Raw genomic sequence first — 17991 nt, forward strand, 5'->3', positions numbered from 1 at the left:
CTAATCAGGATATTGCAAAAGTGTGTGAGTATATAATTTGTAATAAGATATTATTTAGATATACTTACATTATCGCAAATTTGTTATGGCATGTGTTGATAAATTTGCAAGACCTAAAGTTTAACTATGCTTTATAAATATACTCTTTCTGAGAGGTCACCATGGATAGATCCTCTTCAGAGTTTTTATAACATATTATATTATATTATTTCAAATTATACATTTATGTTATAAAATCATTCAAAGGGTGTATAGGGTTCCTACTGCTACTAGACTTTATGTGTATGGAAAGGGGAAGGTTAGAAACTCCCTTCCCATTGTGAGCTTTAAAAGTAGCACCTCTACCCTTTCTTTTGTCCTTATCCCTTGCTCCATATGATACCTCACACATGCCCCCCTCCCCCAACTCTCTCTATATATGTGCATGTGTGTGTGTGTGTGTGTGTGTGTGCATGCATATGTGCATGTGTGTGCATGCGCATGTGTAGGGGTTCATATATCATCTCTCAAAGTTGAGAGACTTTGAGGTCAAATCTCATTAGACTTTGAGTTCAAGTCTCATTCATGCACTTTGGTGACGTAGATCTTATGTGGTCCCCTTCCTTGGCTAACTTGTTATTAAAAGACTCTCATCTCATTTCAATTCCTTCTCTCTCTCTCTCTCTCTCTCTCTCTCTCTCTCTCTCTCTCACACACACACACACACACACACACACACACACACACACAAATGTAAGTAAGAACACACAAACTTACACACATTCGTGCTCTTTCACAAGTTTGTGTGATTATGAACACATGCACTCAAATGTAAGCAAGCATGTGTGAACACATATGTACTTCATACGAATGCATATGCCCATACTAGTAAGGAGTTGATTTTGTGTTCATAATACACATACATGTGGGCATTACACTCTTTTAGTTTGTTGATGCTTGGTATGTTTATTGCTCCTTTGGTCTATCTATTTAGATATACATCTTTGTACAAAATTACATTGGAAAATGGCAAAAATAGTGTGGTTGAAGCCTCGAAAATTGTAAGGGAAAATTTTATCCTCTCCATGCAAATGGTATGTTCAAAATTCTTTCTTGAAGTTGGTATTTGAATGTTATAAGATTTCCTACATAGTATCAAAATATCACCAAGTGCTTTTGTGTTACATGTTTGAGAGTTGAAATGCTAGTGCTTACATGCTTGCCTCAAGTATAGCATTGTACATGACTTATGGAAATAACATATACATGGTGTATGGAAATAACATATACATGGTGTATGGAAATATCATTCATGTCACACATTAAGAGAAATGAGGTAAATATGTTATGAAAATGAAAATGGCCAACATACATGAATTCAAAAATAGCATTCATGTCACCCATTAAGAAAAATAAGGTGAATAGGTTATGAAAATGAAAATGAGGTGAATAGGGTATGAAAATGAAAATGGCCAACATATATGAATTTAAAAAGCTTGTGCCATTGAAGATAAAAACAAATCTTTGGTTAGTGAAAGTGGTAAACTTTACATTGGTCCTAGAAAAGAGGGGGAAATCCCATTTGCATGGAGACATGAGCATTAAAGAAAAAGACTTTTCATGACAATATGTCCACATAGCTCATGAGAACATTTCATCCTATGAATATCACAAATAAAAAGTAATTGATGTTAGAACAAATTGAAAATTTCACTAGTAGATGGATGGAAAGTTTACATAGATTTTGAAATAAAGTCATCATTTGTTCACTATCCGTATGTTGTCTTTGTAAAGTTCATGTGTATGAATTGTGCACTTTAGTTTTAAAACTTATGTTATCAAAGCATGATTATATTACATCATCAAAGAAAAGAATGTCCAGTTTGGGAGTAGCTGGAGTAGCTTAGATAATCGAAATGGGCCTCATTATGCTATATTCTCTATTAAATGAATCATTTAAGTTGGACACAAACAAAGGCAAAAGATTTTAATTCATACCTTGAAACAAGCATTTAATCAAATAAAAAACATGAAAAAATTTGATGATTCGCGTTACTCTATATTTGTGGCCAATTAACCATGCTTGAAGATTCTTTGAGAGAAAGTCATATGGAAAGTGCTCTTTTTAGTACTTTTTTTGAATAATAAGTTGAATACAAAAATAAAGATTTCAAGGTACCTTTACGTCACTAGGTACTTATATGTTTCATATATTTTGTAGCATCTTCATTCAAACAAGGTTGTTGTGAGATTTCCTTTAATGCAAAACCATTGGTGAGAACATAATCCTTTGAGAAATATGTGCTTAGAATGGGTTTGGAAAAAGTAAGTTGTTTTAAACTTCAAAGACACATCTCTTCTTCACATGTAACCCCCCCTCTCTTAGAATGGGTTTGATAGGCTTTGAAAAAAGTAATTTGTTTTGAAACTTCAAAGACACGTCTCTCCTTCACATGCACCTCTCTCTCTCTCTCTCTCTCTCTCTCTCTCTCTCTCTCTCTCCCCCCCCCCCCCAAATTGCCCTTATGCTGCAACTATTTATTGCCACCTCCACATGTGCCTCTCTCTCTCTTTCTCTATGCCCCCCCCCAAATTGCCCTTATGCTGCAACCGTTTATTGCCCTAGTCAACTTGGCCACCTCCTTGCAACTACCACCCCAAACTCAGCTCATTCAACCCTAATTCCTCTCTCTCTCTCTCTCTCTCTCTCTCTCTCTCTCTCTCTCTCTCTCCATTTAGTGCTCTCGTCAACTTGGCCACCTCCAACTTGCAACTACCACCCCAAAACTTAACCCTACCTCCTTGATATTTCACATTTTGGGTGGACATGGAAAAACAAACAAATATATACATAGATACATAGTGGATGCTTTTGGTTAGGCATTTTCAGCCAACTCATATGGAAAAAGCAAGGCCTTTTTGGGGTTCTTCTTTTCCCTGAGGAAACCTCCAAACACATGTTTTGCAACAAGAAGAGAATGCAACATTGAAAGAGTGCTTCTTCCAAGGGGTCAAGGGGGGCTACCTTGTAGCTCTTTAATCTAAATTTGAAATGGAATTTTTGGGGACATGTAGTTGTCCCCCCCCAAAATCCAAAGGAAAACTTGACCAAGGTTAACGAATAACCTTCAAATCATGATTGAGAGCCTTAAATACCCAAATTATGTCCAAGTTTACAGAGCACAAGCACTGTGAATCGACATCTTACCAACTTTAAGTTGGGGGACTACCCATGACGCACGGTTGGTATAAGCATGGGGACTATCATGGCTCGTGGAACAACATACTCAATGTGACCCCAAGCATCTCATAGGATATTACTGCCATAAAAGGAAATAAGGAAGAACCACCATTACTACTTATAAAAACAAGATAGATCGGATTAATATTCTTTAAAAATCAATTAAAGAATATTGATTTTTAATATTGTGGTACCCTTGAATTAAATTGAAGGGTACCACAATATGGATCACAGAGGAAGTATTACACTAGCCCAATTGAAGTGGAGATAGCCAAGGTACGAGCAGCATGACAAGAGAGCAAGTGGGTAGTTTTCCGCGATGGTAGAGCATCATACAAGAATTTCGTACTCCTAAAAAGGGAAATTCTACTTAGACTTAAATTGATGTCCCTATTGTGAAGCTCTAGTAGCTAATGCTACTCTAGGCTTCCTTTTTAGTTTTTCTTGTAAGCCTCATGGCTCTTGTTGGACTCATCCATGATTAATGTAATGCATCTGTTTTGGTTCCATAGGTCATACTTGGCCTCCGGGGGTGTTAATATGAATCTCTCTCTCTCTCTCTCTCTCTCTCTCTCTCTCTCTCTCTCTCTCTCTCTCTCTCTCTCTCTCCCGTGGATGTTAATACGATTCTCTCTCTCTCTCTCTCTCTCTCTCTCTCTCTCTCTCTCTCTCTCTCTCTCTCTCTCTCGCACTACCTTTCTATCACCGAAGTGTGGTAGATTGGCTAGTGTAATTGCCCTTGGGTTCAAGTGTCTCCGTTGATTGGTCTCTCTAGATCAATAAGTTGACGTTAAGTAGCTCTCGTCTCGTCTTGGCTTGTTCTCTCCATGCATGCACACAAAAGTGTCACTATTTAATTTCTGCCATTGTTATGTATTTCTACCTAAGGTAAAATTGAGATGGTGAGAACTAGCTTTTTAAAATTGAGAAGGCATGATAAACAACTAAAAACTTTGAATGTAAGTAGGCTCTTTAAGATTCCATTTTTAAAGGATGATGTATTGTTTATATACGAAATGCAACTTGTAAGATAACTAGCACAATGTTAATATGGAATGTAACTTGTAAGATAACTAGCACAATGTTAATATTTCATGTTAATAAACTATTAATAAAAGACGTTACATTCATCGAAGTGCGAGGAGATCAAATGTTGTGCTCCAATGCTTGCCTCAAGTTTCCATTTATGAGAGGCCTATAGAAATATCATAACTCATGACAAATATAAGAATCACAATGGTTCATTAGAAATACGATTGGAGAACATGTGATTATGCTTAAAAGGGATTTTACAAATAAGAACATGTAAGAAACATTTTTCCATTGCGTTAAAAAGGAGGTTGGACTAGTAGTAAGGTGGACATGCCTATTAGATATTGCTAAAAAGCTATATCATCCATTTCCATTTATCTATTTAAGGGACTAAGGGTGGATTCACACCCCTTCTCCTAGAAGAGGTAAAAGTGGCATGAATTGATGGAAATCATTTCCTCAAATAAAAAGTGTTAGAAGTAGCATTGAATGAACCTAGGCCACCATAAAAGATGCATTCCTTTCATCGGTGTACCCAGGTTCAGATCCCACATTTGCTTATAAATTATGAGGCTTCTTTCCGACATCTAGTTAGTTGAGGCATGTATTTGCGTTTTATGGATTGTTATGGGCCACTTTGCTACATGTCCACTCATCTTATGAATATTTTCAAAGCTCCCACATGCCAAGATCACCTATGTGTCATTGCCTACTCGATTGTTACATGTTTACGAGTGGAAAGCTCCTAAGAAGGATCCCATGATAAAACTTTGTGAGAGCTATAACTTTTACATGGTTAGTAAAACAATGTGTGACTTGTGCTCTCTTAAAGATGCAAATCACGTGGAAGCATGCTTTCTTTTGGTTTTGGAAAAGCTACGGAGAAGGTGTATTACTAAAGCCTAGAGATTGTAATAGCTTGAAATTGTCACATGAAAAAATAATGCAAAGAAGCTTCATTATCATTCCACAAAGAACTACTTTTCAAAAATAAATAGAGGTGAATATTTATTAAAAACACCATTTGACCCATGGAATTTATTATAGACACAAGTCTTCCAATAGCTCTCCTCAAGACATGGTAAGGTTGGTAGCCGCGCACATACACCAAACCAAGTGCCTAGCTTGTGGAGCAGGTTGAGGATAGAAAACCCTACTCATGTTTGGAAGCAAGTGAGAGTCTTTCTCGTTAAGAGTAAACCCAAGTTCTATAAGGGTCAAGGTTATGCTAAAAGGATGTAGGCTTTTAGCGGAAGCATTGCCAACCCCACAAAGTAATGGAATGAAAACTATTTTAGTAAAAGCAATCAAAGGCCTTTACACATGTAAGAAACAAGAAAAAGACAAAGATTTAGACGATTGTTGTGCTAAGCTAGGATTTAGACATCCTCCTTGCCCTACATGCATTTAGTTGTGGCATTGTGGGGAAGGCTCTCTTGTATGAGAGGAGGGCGAACTCATTCCACTAGTTTATGTTGTGGTGGGCTGAGATGCAACCCTCTCTTCTGAATCGACCTTAGGGTCTTTGATGGACAGGCATGAACTCCTTGTTAATGCCAAATCCATCCGCTCTCATGTCAGTGATCGTGAGAGCTATTTGGGATCATTTTTAAAGACTCGTCCTATTTTGTCCAGCCATCATCTTCGATGGTGTGAAAAGAGCCTAACTTCTGTAAAGTTACATTTTGTCCGCCCATCATCTTCAATGGTGTGAAAAGAGCCCAACTTCTTTAAAGTTTTGGATGTACCCAATATTATATTTTGCATATATGCTAAAGCTTTTGCATTTGAGACAAGCTATAAGAGGGGCCTGGTGTGAAGGGATCTTTTCCCTTCTTCTTCCAAAAGGTCTGATTATCTTAAACATGACCATTTAAGCACTTATCTAGATAGATTAACGGTTGATTAATCGACCCTTTTAATACCTGCTTTCTTTGTTCATTATCACCATCTTCTCGTCTCTTCATCAGAAACGCAGAAAAAAACTGCTCAGACAGTGTGAGCTCCCTCTTCGCCATAGCCAAGCCCCTGCTCACAATAGCAAAATTTCCCCTCCGCCATAGCCGAACCTGCACAATTAATGCAACCTTTTCCCTCCCTGCGGAGTTAATGCAAGCTTTGCCCTCCCGCCATAGCTAGACCTGCACAGCAATGCCACCCCGCCATAGCCAGACCTACAAAGCAATGAAAGCTTAGAAGAAACCCTGCCATCCTCATTCCCGATCCTTGATGCACTTCTCTTGGTGGTTCACGAATTACTGCCCCTGTCTGCTTCTTCGACTGTTTTTCTCTCCCTCCTCGTTTTCTTCTTCTCCTTCTCCTTCTCCTTCTTCTTCTTCTTCTTCTTCGTCGTCTACAACATGAGGTAGTTTTTTTATTCTTCTCTTTTCTGGTTTCTGATGCAGTTTCTGCTTCTTTTCTTTTCATTTGATAATCATGTTCTTTTTGTGTTCGTTTCTGCCTGTGGCTAATTGTGGCGTTACCTGTATTTTTTCCCCTTCTTTGTTTAACATTGCCTGCATCTGATGCATTCCTTTGCAGCAAGTGCAGAGTTATCTACAGAGTGCACGCTATCATGTGCATAAATTCTATTATTAGGATGGAGAGATCGGCTCGTCGTTGTGAATGTGTGAATATGTTTTTTCAGTCTCAGTGATTGAACCATCTATTAGGGGTTAACAGAGAGGCATCTTACTGGGGCTAAACAGAGTAACGTTCAGCTTGATATACTTTCGTTTTGCGGTGATGGATTTTTCAGCGCTGTTTTTTAAGGGCTTGCAACGTGGTGTATGTGTGTACGCGTCGGTGGAAGAATCATACTTCAAATAGGTTTCTATCGCTGTTGAATTGGAGGGAGTCTGTGGATCTCTTCTCTTCTTGCAATCGCGTCCTTCTCTCTGTGTGTGCAGAAGCACAACATAATTTACAAATCTTAGTGTTGTTTTGCCACACAGTGCTTTGCTTGAAGTTTTTTTTTTTTGGTTTTTTTGGTATAGTTAGTTAAAGATCCTGCGAGTCGCAAGGCTTGCTATGTTTGTGGTTTTTCAATTCGCGGATTTCCTGCATTGTGGCTAGACTGAAACTTTAATGGCCTGATATTCTTCTTTGGTGCAGAGAGCAAGGCGGCGCAACGCTGTTTTCTTCCCCGATTGAGAGGAAGAAAGTGACCGTGAAGGTGAACGGTAGGGAGGAGGGCAACGAGGGGCGCAGGAGGCTGAGCAGCAGTGGCTATTATGGTGGGGGAAAATCTATGGGCAACAATAGCAGCAGCATACCTGCTGGGGGCGGCCGTTTGAAAGGGGGTAGCTCGATTCAAAGCAGCAGCGGCGGAAGGTACCATAATAACGAGTTCCTCTCTGAACATTCTGCGGCCAAAGAGCCTGCTGCGGAAGGCGATCCCGCCGCCAAGCGGAAGGCGGCGGAAGAAGGTGTTCTGCCGCAGTGGGGCCACGGCAAGAGGTCCCGGTGCAGCCGATTCGATCAACCCAAGCATGCGGTCATGGCTCTGGAAGAATCGGCCTCGAAATCGCTTCCCCGCGCTGAGAAGGCGGCCGTCATGAATGGCGATTCTGCCGCCAAACTCCCCTCCAAGCTCATCGGCAGCAAGGCCACCGTCAGGGATGGCCCTGTTTCTAGGTAAGGAACGGCACGTGTCTTTAAATAATTTTGCATACGGCTCTATGATTTTTCTTAATACACGCAGAGATTAGGGTTAGGTTTGCAGAGAGAGAGAGAGAGAGAGAGAGAGAGAGAGAGAGAGAGAGAGAGAGAGAGAGAGAGAGAGAGAGAGAGAGAGCGATGCTTAGAGGGAGGCAGAAAGAGAGATGAGATGGATCAATTCGAAGAAATAGCCGAATCTTTTAATACGAAGAAATAGCTGAGAGAGTGTTAAATTAAGATGAGTAATTGCAGAGCAGAAAAGTAGATGGCTAAGAGAGAGAGAGAGAGAGAGAGAGAGAGAGAGAGAGAGAGAGTGAGAGTTTGCCTTTCGCATACAGTAGGGGTTCCTGATACTTGATCTGTACTTTTTGGCCAGGAATGGTCTAATTAACAGAACAGCAGCAAATGGATTGGTTCATGCCAGCAGCAGCATATCAAAAGAGAGAGCCTCGCAAAAGAAGGCCTCAGCAGATCATGGCAGCTGCAAACAGCAGCAGAGAAGCCAGGGTTTGGAGCTTGCAACCACAACAAATGGCCACGGCCATTGCAATGGCAACATAACCACCACTGTCAATGGGACCTGTGGTATGACAGTCTCTTCATCTGAGGCTGCTGCTTTTGCCTGCAACTACAACCCCAGAGTTGACCTTCATACTCTAGAATGGCCCCGGATCGTCATTTCCCTCACTCGAAAGGAAAAAGAGGATGATTTCCTGATCTTCAAAGGCACCAAGCTGCCACAACGTCCCAAGAAGCGCCCCAAAGTGGTTGAGAAAGCCCTTCATGTAAGGCCTTGTGCTCTTAATCCTCTTTGCTTTTTGATATACTACTGGTCTTCCATCTCTCCTTAATCAATAGTGTGTATCATGTAGACTTATGTGGATATCTTCTTCTGTGGCAGTACTGTACCCCTGGAAATTGGCTCGGTGATCTCTCACGTGGCCGCTACGATGTGAGAGAGAAGAAAAGTGTAAAGAAGGTATACACCGCATGATCTATTATTTAGTGCCTTGACAGGTGTAACAGGCAATGGCTGCTTGCTCTCTGGCTAATACACCTCTTTGACTTGCAGAAACCAAGGGGTCTCAAGGCCATGGAAAGTGTGGACTCAGATTCGGAATAACTTTCTCCACCTAAAGGGCTGAGATTTTTCAGAGCTGCAACCCTTTCAAATACGCGGGGGGAGGGGGGGGGGGGTTGGTTCATTCTAACTACACGGTGGTGGCCACTCTTTACTTCTTTTTTGACACTCTGCTCAATATTCCTGCTTGATGCTCTGTAAAGCTCTTAGTATGTTCAAGAAAACTCGTATCTGTTACTTATTTTCACCAGGTCATTTGAATTTCAGTGACCTGAAAGCTGCTCCTGCCTTGTTCCAGTGGTCCTTATAAATGGGTGCCACAAGGTACATTTGAGGGAGTGAGCTTCATTGATATAGTTCTCTCTTTCTCATCATCATAAGAGCTAGCCCAAAGTGCACAAAAACCTTAAAAGGCTAATGCTCTGATAGTTTTTCTTCATGGTATGAAGAACAGGCATTTTCTAAATACGAATATAGGAACACCAGCGCTCCAGCTGCTGAAGTGCAGGCCCCATTGGTCATCATACAGTTTTGGAAGAATGCCGTTGCATTACTTAAGATTCTTGTAAACATTACAAATCCTACTGTTTTTTAGCCACTTCAAATTCTTTTCATGTCTACCACTTATTATCTGACAAGGAAATGGTTTTGTTTGTTTTTTATATTATGCTCGAAGTCCTGCTGGTTTCATTCATATCGTGGGGAAATTGCTTGGTTTCAGGGCCTTTACAGATACGAATAGCTTGGGCACTGGGACTCCCAAATATATGGGCAAGATAGCCTGCCCAAGCCCCAACAACCCTGCCTATTGTCAGATTGACAGCTTCTTGATGGGCAGGTATATCTGTAAAGACCCTCAAGGTAGGCTACATTTTGGTGGCAGACACCTTCCATGTGCACAATATGGAGGTTCAATGAAATGCATTTATTAGCTTATATACAAAGAGTATACTTGTTGGGAGCTGAGGTTATTGAAGGGATCATTTTACATTGTGTAGAATTTGTGCCAGTTCATTTCACTGGTGTCTTGAGAATAGGTCTTGAGACGCGTCTTTTCAAGTTGCTGGCAAACACTTCGATTGTTCTTAGGCACGATAACTTTATCTAACGTTATGATTTGGTGGGCAGGGTCTGTCAATTCTACTATATCTAGGAAGTTTGCTACTTGGGCCAAATTCTTGATATCTTACCAGAATTTCCTTGGATGTTATTTTCGTTCTTTTTTCTAGTGGGATGTATGTTATATAGTAACAGACATTTTGTTTGCCTAGAGGGCATAGGATAGCGGGGATCGAACTCAGGTCGTTTACCTTGGAGGATCATACTTTTCACCACCAGGCTGCACAATGTCATTGGACAGCTTAGATGCCTCTCATCATCCAATCGTACTATGCCTCTCCTATATCTTGTATTGACAAACCCTTGAAAATAGCCTACGTATCCAATGGACCGTGGTTTGAGACGAATAGGAGGGAGACATTGGGTCACGGGTGCCTTGCAGTTCACATTTTTTATTACCTGTTATTCTTAAAAATTTCATCGAGATCACAAGAGGAGTGTTGGGGTGTGGTATGTCATTCTCAGAATTGGATGCATGGTGTTTCAAAACTGCAAAGCTACGTAAGTAACTCTTCAAGCAAAGCCATGTCTTTCTCTCATCCTGAATCGATGAGAAGTTTGAAGTTCCCTTGTATATTGCACCTTGCCAATTTGAGGGACCATATGGTGCACACATTCTTTGAGGTAGCTTCTTTTTCTTAGCTTCAGAAGGTATCAGTACAAGGGGCTTTACAAACATGACATCTGCCTGGTAAAAAGGGTGCTCATCCACTTGAAGGGGTGCGGGGAGTGCTTCTTCAGAAATGCTTGTTCTATATCTTGTGCGATGACCATCTTGTGACATATCATTTCTGAATGTGTTTGTCTCTCCTCTAGGCACTTCTGGTTGTTGTCATCTGCATTCCTCCCCGGCAGGGGATCATCCTATCCAATGCCCAGCCATCCTCATGTACATGACAATTATCTCAGTTTCAGTTTCTTTTGTGCCTGAAACTTGAAATCTTTGAATTTAAAGTTTTGCCAAGCTTCTTAGGGTCAAGAAACAGAGAGTGGGTACCCCTCAATAAGATGGGTGGCGGATGCTTGCAAACTGGGCCGAACATTTTTGCAACTCTTTTTACATTTGCATTGGGGTCTAGAAAATATGTTGGAACTTATTTACCAAGTTTCAGCATCTTGACATGCTTTTTTTTGGCCCTTTATATTGACCTGTGTTTTTATGTGCACCTTAGCTTGTCATGCTTTTTGATGTTAATAAATATGTTCCTTTCATCATGTGTAAAGTGTGTTAATTCACATTATCATGCTCATGTTTAGTAAGAAATTGGCAATGGCAAAATATGCATAATCTGCCCCCTGCACCTAACTCTGTGTTTCTGGCCTGGATGGATTACCTCTGCAGCTTCAAAGTGTCATGTGATGTGGTAATTAGCCTTGGTGATTGTAATCTGCCCCTTCCCACAGGACCATTTGTTGCATTGTTATATGCAGCCCGCTCTCTAACACTGCAATCATGGCTTTTGATTGGCACCCTACTCTTCTCTCTCTACTTCTACAGCTTTTTTTAAAAAGAGCCCAGATTCTCTCTCATCATGTGAGAGGGCATGGCTGTGTACCAGGGGTTTGGGGAAGGGGCGCCTTCGGTCAACTTGTACCTTAGGGAATTTCGATTTTTAGGGGCATAGTTAATGGATAATGCAAATATATATGCATGATATCATTTTGATAGTTTAATCAGAATTAATAATAGGAACGTTTTATTTTATTTTAGCCTTACAATATCATCAGCATTTGCTGAAAAGTCTCCTGCTTGATTTGGGTTTACACACTCGGATGGAGTCTCTTCCTCTCTCACAAGGTGCTACCCTTTCAAATATTGGTCACTTTTGTAGGCAGTGGACAGACTATGGGACAAACCTTGCATATTAGTCACTCGGTCGGTTGGAGTGCACACCCTACATAGCTTTGGTAAAATAGGGCATCATAAGTGAAGTTGTGATCTTTATGATACGGTAACTTTGTCCTTGATCTAGAAGCTGAGCTTGAAGGGCAAGCATTGTACATTGTTGTCACTACAGGATTGCCAAAGAGGAGGGTGGAAGCAAGTGCCAGGACAATTGAACGATGAGGGCCTAAGGTATGCAAGTGGACAAAGGTGTGCAGATGGCATCCTATGTTTCCACTTGCATGTGAACACAGCCTTAGTATGAGGCGTCCCAAGAAGGTTTGAACCTGACCTCCGATAGAAAGTCCAAAGCCTTATTGACTAGGTTGTTGCCTTGGGGATGAATATTCTCTTTTCTCAAATTACTAAGGGCCAAGGTCAACTCCTCATCATCGATAGTTGTGTTGGTAAAATAGCTCCATGGCCCTTGAGCGAAAGTTGTGTTGCTAAAATAGCTCCATATCAAAAACAACTCAAAAAATAGTTTCTTTGTTGGCATTTTACATGTAAGAAAAAGTGAAAATTAGTAATTACTGACAATCTACATAATTAATCATTATTAGTGTAGACTAATTTTGCTCCCGAAAGTCAATTGCTCAAGGGAGGCTTTGATTTCAATCAATTAGGGAGAGAACCCCATAATTATTCAATAGTTTTAAATTATTATAACAAAGGAGGATAATGTAGAGAAGAGGAAGAACACAAGCAAGCTTTGTAGCTTCTTGTCTTAAGAGAAGGAACGACAACCTTGTGTGAGAGACAAAGAAGTACTTTTTGTTGTCTGAGAGATGAAACACAAGAAAGGGACAGTACAGGTTAAAACACATGAGCATACAACACAAAAGAAGCTGCACAAGATGCTTGCAATTATAAATTCAATGAAGAATTATAGTTGATCTTATTAATTCTAATTCAATCATCGGTTTCTATTTTCCAAGAGGTCTTGAAGTTTCTAGCCCTTTTTAATAAGGGTGTTGAGTATTCTAAGTAAGGGAATCATGCACTTTTTGCTTGTGAATCGCATATGTAGCATTTCTCCATTTGTGTACCATTGTGTGTAATGTCATGCCATTATAAATTATAATAGCCATGGCATTAGAGGTCACATAGCTTGGCCTTGCATATGATTATATGGACTATCTATCCTATGATGTTGCATGTTTTTTTCATGAATGTAGGATTTGGCTTGGAGTTCAATCTAGGTGTTGAAATCCAAGTGTTGAGAATGCCTACTATAAGAAGTTCATGCCCTAATATCATGCTTCAATTTATGTTGGTGTTATTTGTAGTTGCTACATTGTTTTTTCCTTGACTACGGAAAGGTTCAAAAAGAAAAGGGGAAGATTGATATGCTAAAACTCGAGGAACATACTAGAGGAAAACAAAAAGTTAAAATGAAAGATGTTGAGGCCAAAGAGTCGAGGGATAAGGATCCACATTAAATGAGAACATGAATGCTTTTTTCTTAATCACAAAAAGGTTCAAGGGATAAGGATGCACATTAAATGAGAACATGAATGCTTTTTTCTTAATCCACATGAGAAGATCAACATATGCTAATATTAGAGGAAAGCAGAAAGTTAAAAAGAAAGATCATAAGGATCCACATTGGATGAGAACGTAGAGGCAAAGTAATCATTGGCTTGATGTGAATGAAGAGTTTAAAAATGAGATAAAGGAAGAGGTTCATTGGGCAATTCTAACTAATAAGACGTTTTTGCTTGGAAAGAAAACCACATAATGGCCTATAAGATAGAGAATATTAATGAGTTGTTTTTAACAAAATAAGGCATGACATATTAGGGTTCTAGCCTAGTTTCATCAATCCTCAACCCAAGGATAAGCTGAAACTTATTGCAACTCTATAGAGACTCAACTTGTAAGTTGTTAGTATACACTCAATGCTTGCCTCTTAGCATGTATCTCACATTTATGTTTGGTGTATATTTGTAAAGGCTCCCATTATAAGAAGTCATTGGTGCACATGTCTTTGGTGGGAACCTTGGCTTAGACGTCGATGGAGTTGTTATTGTGACCATTGATGGTGGTTAGGAGATGGATAAGGGTGCAAGTGTTAGTTGGGGCTCGAGAATATTTCCTAGGATACTTAAGTTCATTATTAGTGGGTGGTGGACGGTTGGCCATGTTCTTAATACGCGAGCGGTGACGGTGTCCATACCACATAACCGTCAATGCATCTACCACACCACCTACACCGCATTGAATATTTCCTAGGATAATTAAGTTCATTATTAGTGGATGGTGGACGGTTGGCCATGTTCTTAATACGCGAGCGATGACGGTGTCCATACCACATAACCGTCCGCATTGTATATGCATCTACCACACCACCTGCACCGCTATAGATGACATAAGTATCACAAGCTAAGGTATCCAATGCTTGTGAGTATCCACACCCTCCACACTTAGTACTTCCTCCATCTAGAGTCTTTCTAGATCGCCATCGAAGCTCTACTTGAGAGCGCATGGGTGGACATCACCATCACATTGTACTTGTTGTCTCATCATTTTTAAATTCTCTATCCATTGCATTGTTATTGCACTTTGTTTTGCTATCTATCTTTTTGTTGTGCTATATTCTTATATAGGTCAACTCAATTTGGTCTCTATGCTTATTTCACATGGATTAAAACTATACTATTTCCATAGATGCTTATGAGTTGATTCTTTTCAATCTCATACTATATAGGCTCAATGAGATGCTATTGTGGTGACTAATCTCAGAGACTATCTCTATCACAGGAGCAACTGTGTGCATGTGATGATGTGTATGTAACATTGTAATGCTCAATTTTTTATATAGTTGTAAATTAAATAGTTACTAGGGTTATCTTTCACCACCGATTTCTTATAAGAGACATTCATTTCCATACAAGGAGACTTGCACTTAAACACAATCCGTTCAAGCCTATGAGGAATCGAGCCCCAAAGTAGGGATAGCTCCTATCGGTCATTCGAAAAGTGCAATTGTAAATTAAATAGTTACTAGGGTTACGTTTCACCACCTATTTCGTAGAAGAGGCCTTCATTTCCATACAAGGAGACTTGCACTCAAACACAGTCCGTTCAAACCTATGAAGAATCGAACCCCAAAGTAGCATGTTCGCTACTCTGTGACTAAGAGGCTTCGCACCCACCCACTCCCAAGTTAGTATTTGTTTGGAGAAAGTAAACAAAAAATGGAACTAGAAATGAAGAACTCACTTGCTAATCCTATGATCATATTGTAATCGTGGAACAAGGCAGCTTGCATCCTCATGCCATGATTTGTTGGCACCCATGCTAGCCCTTCCACCATCTCCCCCATTTGTATGAGGATCTCGTTGATCTTGGGATTCAGCCTCGCCATGCATCTGTACAAAATTATGCAATACATAATATGCAGTAACTGCAAAAGGCATGGCCGCATTTAAGTCCCTTAAAATATGCCAATGATTTTTTAAGTCCCTTAAAATATGCCAATGATTTTTTAAGATCCCAAAAGCATTCTCTTCCTTAACTCTACACTTTGACAAATGTTTATCTAAGATTATTTTCTCCCACAAGTGTTCTCTAGCTTTTGACCAAGAAAGTAGTGGGCTTATATGCAAAATTTACTGTAGTATATGGCCATCTAGATTCTCCATGCAATTGCAACCTAGCGACATCAAGTACCTCTCGTCTCTTTAAACCTTTATATGGCATACACTCTTTAAAGTGTGTTTGAGTCATGCATTCCCCCTAGAGCATTGCATACAATACTCTAGTATATCTTCCTAGAGTCCACAATACCTTGCAGTATAATACTAGGGAATCCATGTCTACACATGTACTTGGATGTGGCTTTCATTGAAGCTTGATGTGAGAACCATCTAGAGCACAACACATGTTAGACAAAGATGTCAATGGTTCGAACTCTGATATGATACGTTCTAGATGGTCACCATGTCTCTTGAACATTGAGAGGAGAGAGAGAGCGCGGGGAGGCACTGTGAAGGAGTTTTCAAGCTATGTTAGACTTGAGAATGAAGGGAATATTCTTTGTTTTTATATCGAATTCGTCATTGTTTCCAAACGGTGGCAAAATTAGGGGATGAAGGGAATATTCTTTGTTTTTTTATTAAATTGAATTTGGCATTTTTCCCAAACGGTGGCAAAATTAGGGGAAAAGCTCGGTAATTTAATTTTGCCCGTCATGGGCGTCTTCGTTACCCACTGCGGCGGCCGCCCGGAAGAGCTTGTCCGTCCCGCTCAGGCTAGGCGTTGAAGACGTCTTCGGTTTTGAAACCTTAGTATCCGCACTTGACCATAATATAAACATATATTTCTACAATAAATAAATATTTTTAATATCATATTCACATACATTCAACTAACTAACACTCTTTATTAAAGAATCACTAAATATTATAGCCATTCAATATATTTTCAACTAACTAACGCTCTTTATTAAAGAATCACTAAATATTATAGCCATTCAATATATTTTCAACTTACTATATATAAATAATATCGATGTTAATAAAATATATATTTACAAATCTAACATTCAATATATTTTTAGATTACTATATTAATAATTGATCTTATTTTTATGACCTTTATATAATATTTTTATACCAATAAAGTAAAATAATTCTATATCAGTAAGTCAACATTTAACATTAATTTGGCTTTGCATAGTGCATATTATAAAGAATTTTCATAATCCAAGGAGCAACTCTACAACATATATTGAACACACAATCAAAATGCTTCCAAACAATTTTGAAATGAGTGCGCACCACATAAGTACATTGTCACACGCTAAGCGGCTTTGTAAATACTCAATGTGGAACGTAACTTTGATTAATTCATCAATGATAATGCTCATCTAAAGGGGGAAAAGACACCTTCCCCTACTATTATAGATTCAGGGGAGACTTGTGCCACGTCCTTGTCAACCCTTGTTTCTGGTCTTTTTTTCCTCTCCCATTCATGCATATATGAACTAAAAAATCATTTAATAATACATAAAGAATGACTTCATCAATGACTAATGGTTGACATGTTGATGTGCAAGGATTCTCTAAGAGTCTTCTTCTCTATGAAACAATTGGAGCATCTAACCCATTCATGACAACTACTCTTTAAATCCTAACAAATGTACGTCTAGAAGAATCTTTCTTTTCGTGAGTACTTGAAATCATTATTCCTATCATAGTCACATGTCCTTACATGAACTCGTCTCTATTTCTTTATCGTAGTAGAGCGAGAATGAGAATGAATCATGGATATGTTAGTACTACGCACACTGTGGTTGAAATCAATCCCATGTCATTCAAAATAGTCAGCTTTCTAGGCTTGAAGCAACAATCCGAATTAATCATTGAGAAATTAGCGCTTCACATGCTTAGTTTAACATTAATGCCACTATTAAGCTAGCATGTCGTCTATGTTTCTTTAAACTTATTCTTAAAATGAATCCTTAATAATTATTGCACCACATGCTTAAGTTTACATCTATGCAATGTTCTTTTGATCTATAGTTCTACAAAGCATGAGTGGGTTTACAATAATGCCACTACTCAAGGAGATGACCCCTTTGTTTGACAATGAATGATCGATAAATCAATGCTCTGCATGAGTAGGTTTATAACTTTGCCACCATTCAACAAGATGACCCTTTTTTGAGAACAATTATATCAAAAGAAAGAGCTCTGTCAATCAAGAAGTTGTCAATCAAACCTTCATCTTAATCATGGTTAACTTTGAACTTTTATGTAAGGTTCCCCCCTTCCAAAAATAGGAAAAACACTCAAGATAGTTCGCTAAGTCTTATCTTGGAAAAAATTTCCTATTCATTGACACCTTGACCCTATAGAGATTCAAGGATACGATTTATAGGTATGACCTAGCTCTATCCCGCAGGGGGAGCGTGATTTTCTAAACATCAAATCACCCTTAGGGCAATTGATCATAAATTGGGCAACTACTAGACTTGATTTCTAGGGA

The 17991-nt window shown here is 39.3% G+C and overlaps 1 protein-coding gene across 3 annotated transcripts; it reads left to right on the forward strand.

Annotated features, from left to right (window-relative positions):
* Window positions 1-6198: 6198 nt before the first annotated feature.
* Window positions 6199-10479, forward strand: LOC147605859 (uncharacterized). 3 transcript variants are annotated; one of them, XM_086792636.1, is made up of 9 exons: window positions 6199-6617; window positions 7367-7888; window positions 8289-8697; window positions 8814-8891; window positions 8985-9130; window positions 9261-9317; window positions 9448-9558; window positions 9715-9831; window positions 10122-10479. In XM_086792636.1, exons 1-5 carry the CDS (start codon window positions 6613-6615, stop codon window positions 9033-9035), a joined length of 1065 nt encoding a protein of 354 aa, XP_086648762.1. In that variant the 5' UTR covers window positions 6199-6612; the 3' UTR covers window positions 9036-9130; window positions 9261-9317; window positions 9448-9558; window positions 9715-9831; window positions 10122-10479. The 3 variants fall into 3 exon arrangements, with proteins under 3 accessions (XP_086648762.1, XP_086648760.1, XP_086648761.1); XM_086792634.1 differs by having other exon boundaries at window positions 9715-10479; XM_086792635.1 differs by having other exon boundaries at window positions 9443-9558; window positions 9715-10149.
* Window positions 10480-17991: the final 7512 nt, after the last annotated feature.

Source organism: Cibotium barometz, chromosome 58 (assembly GCF_041138505.1).
Source record: "Cibotium barometz isolate CiBa-2024 chromosome 58, ASM4113850v1, whole genome shotgun sequence".
NCBI lineage: Eukaryota > Viridiplantae > Streptophyta > Polypodiopsida > Cyatheales > Cibotiaceae > Cibotium > Cibotium barometz.

Coding starts and splice junctions, on each gene's coding strand:
- LOC147605859 (XM_086792634.1), top strand. Junction 8,698..8,813: donor TGGTTGAGAAAGCCCTTCAT/GTAAGGCCTTGT, acceptor CTTCTGTGGCAG/TACTGTACCCCTGGAAATTG. Junction 8,892..8,984: donor AGAAGAAAAGTGTAAAGAAG/GTATACACCGCA, acceptor TTTGACTTGCAG/AAACCAAGGGGTCTCAAGGC.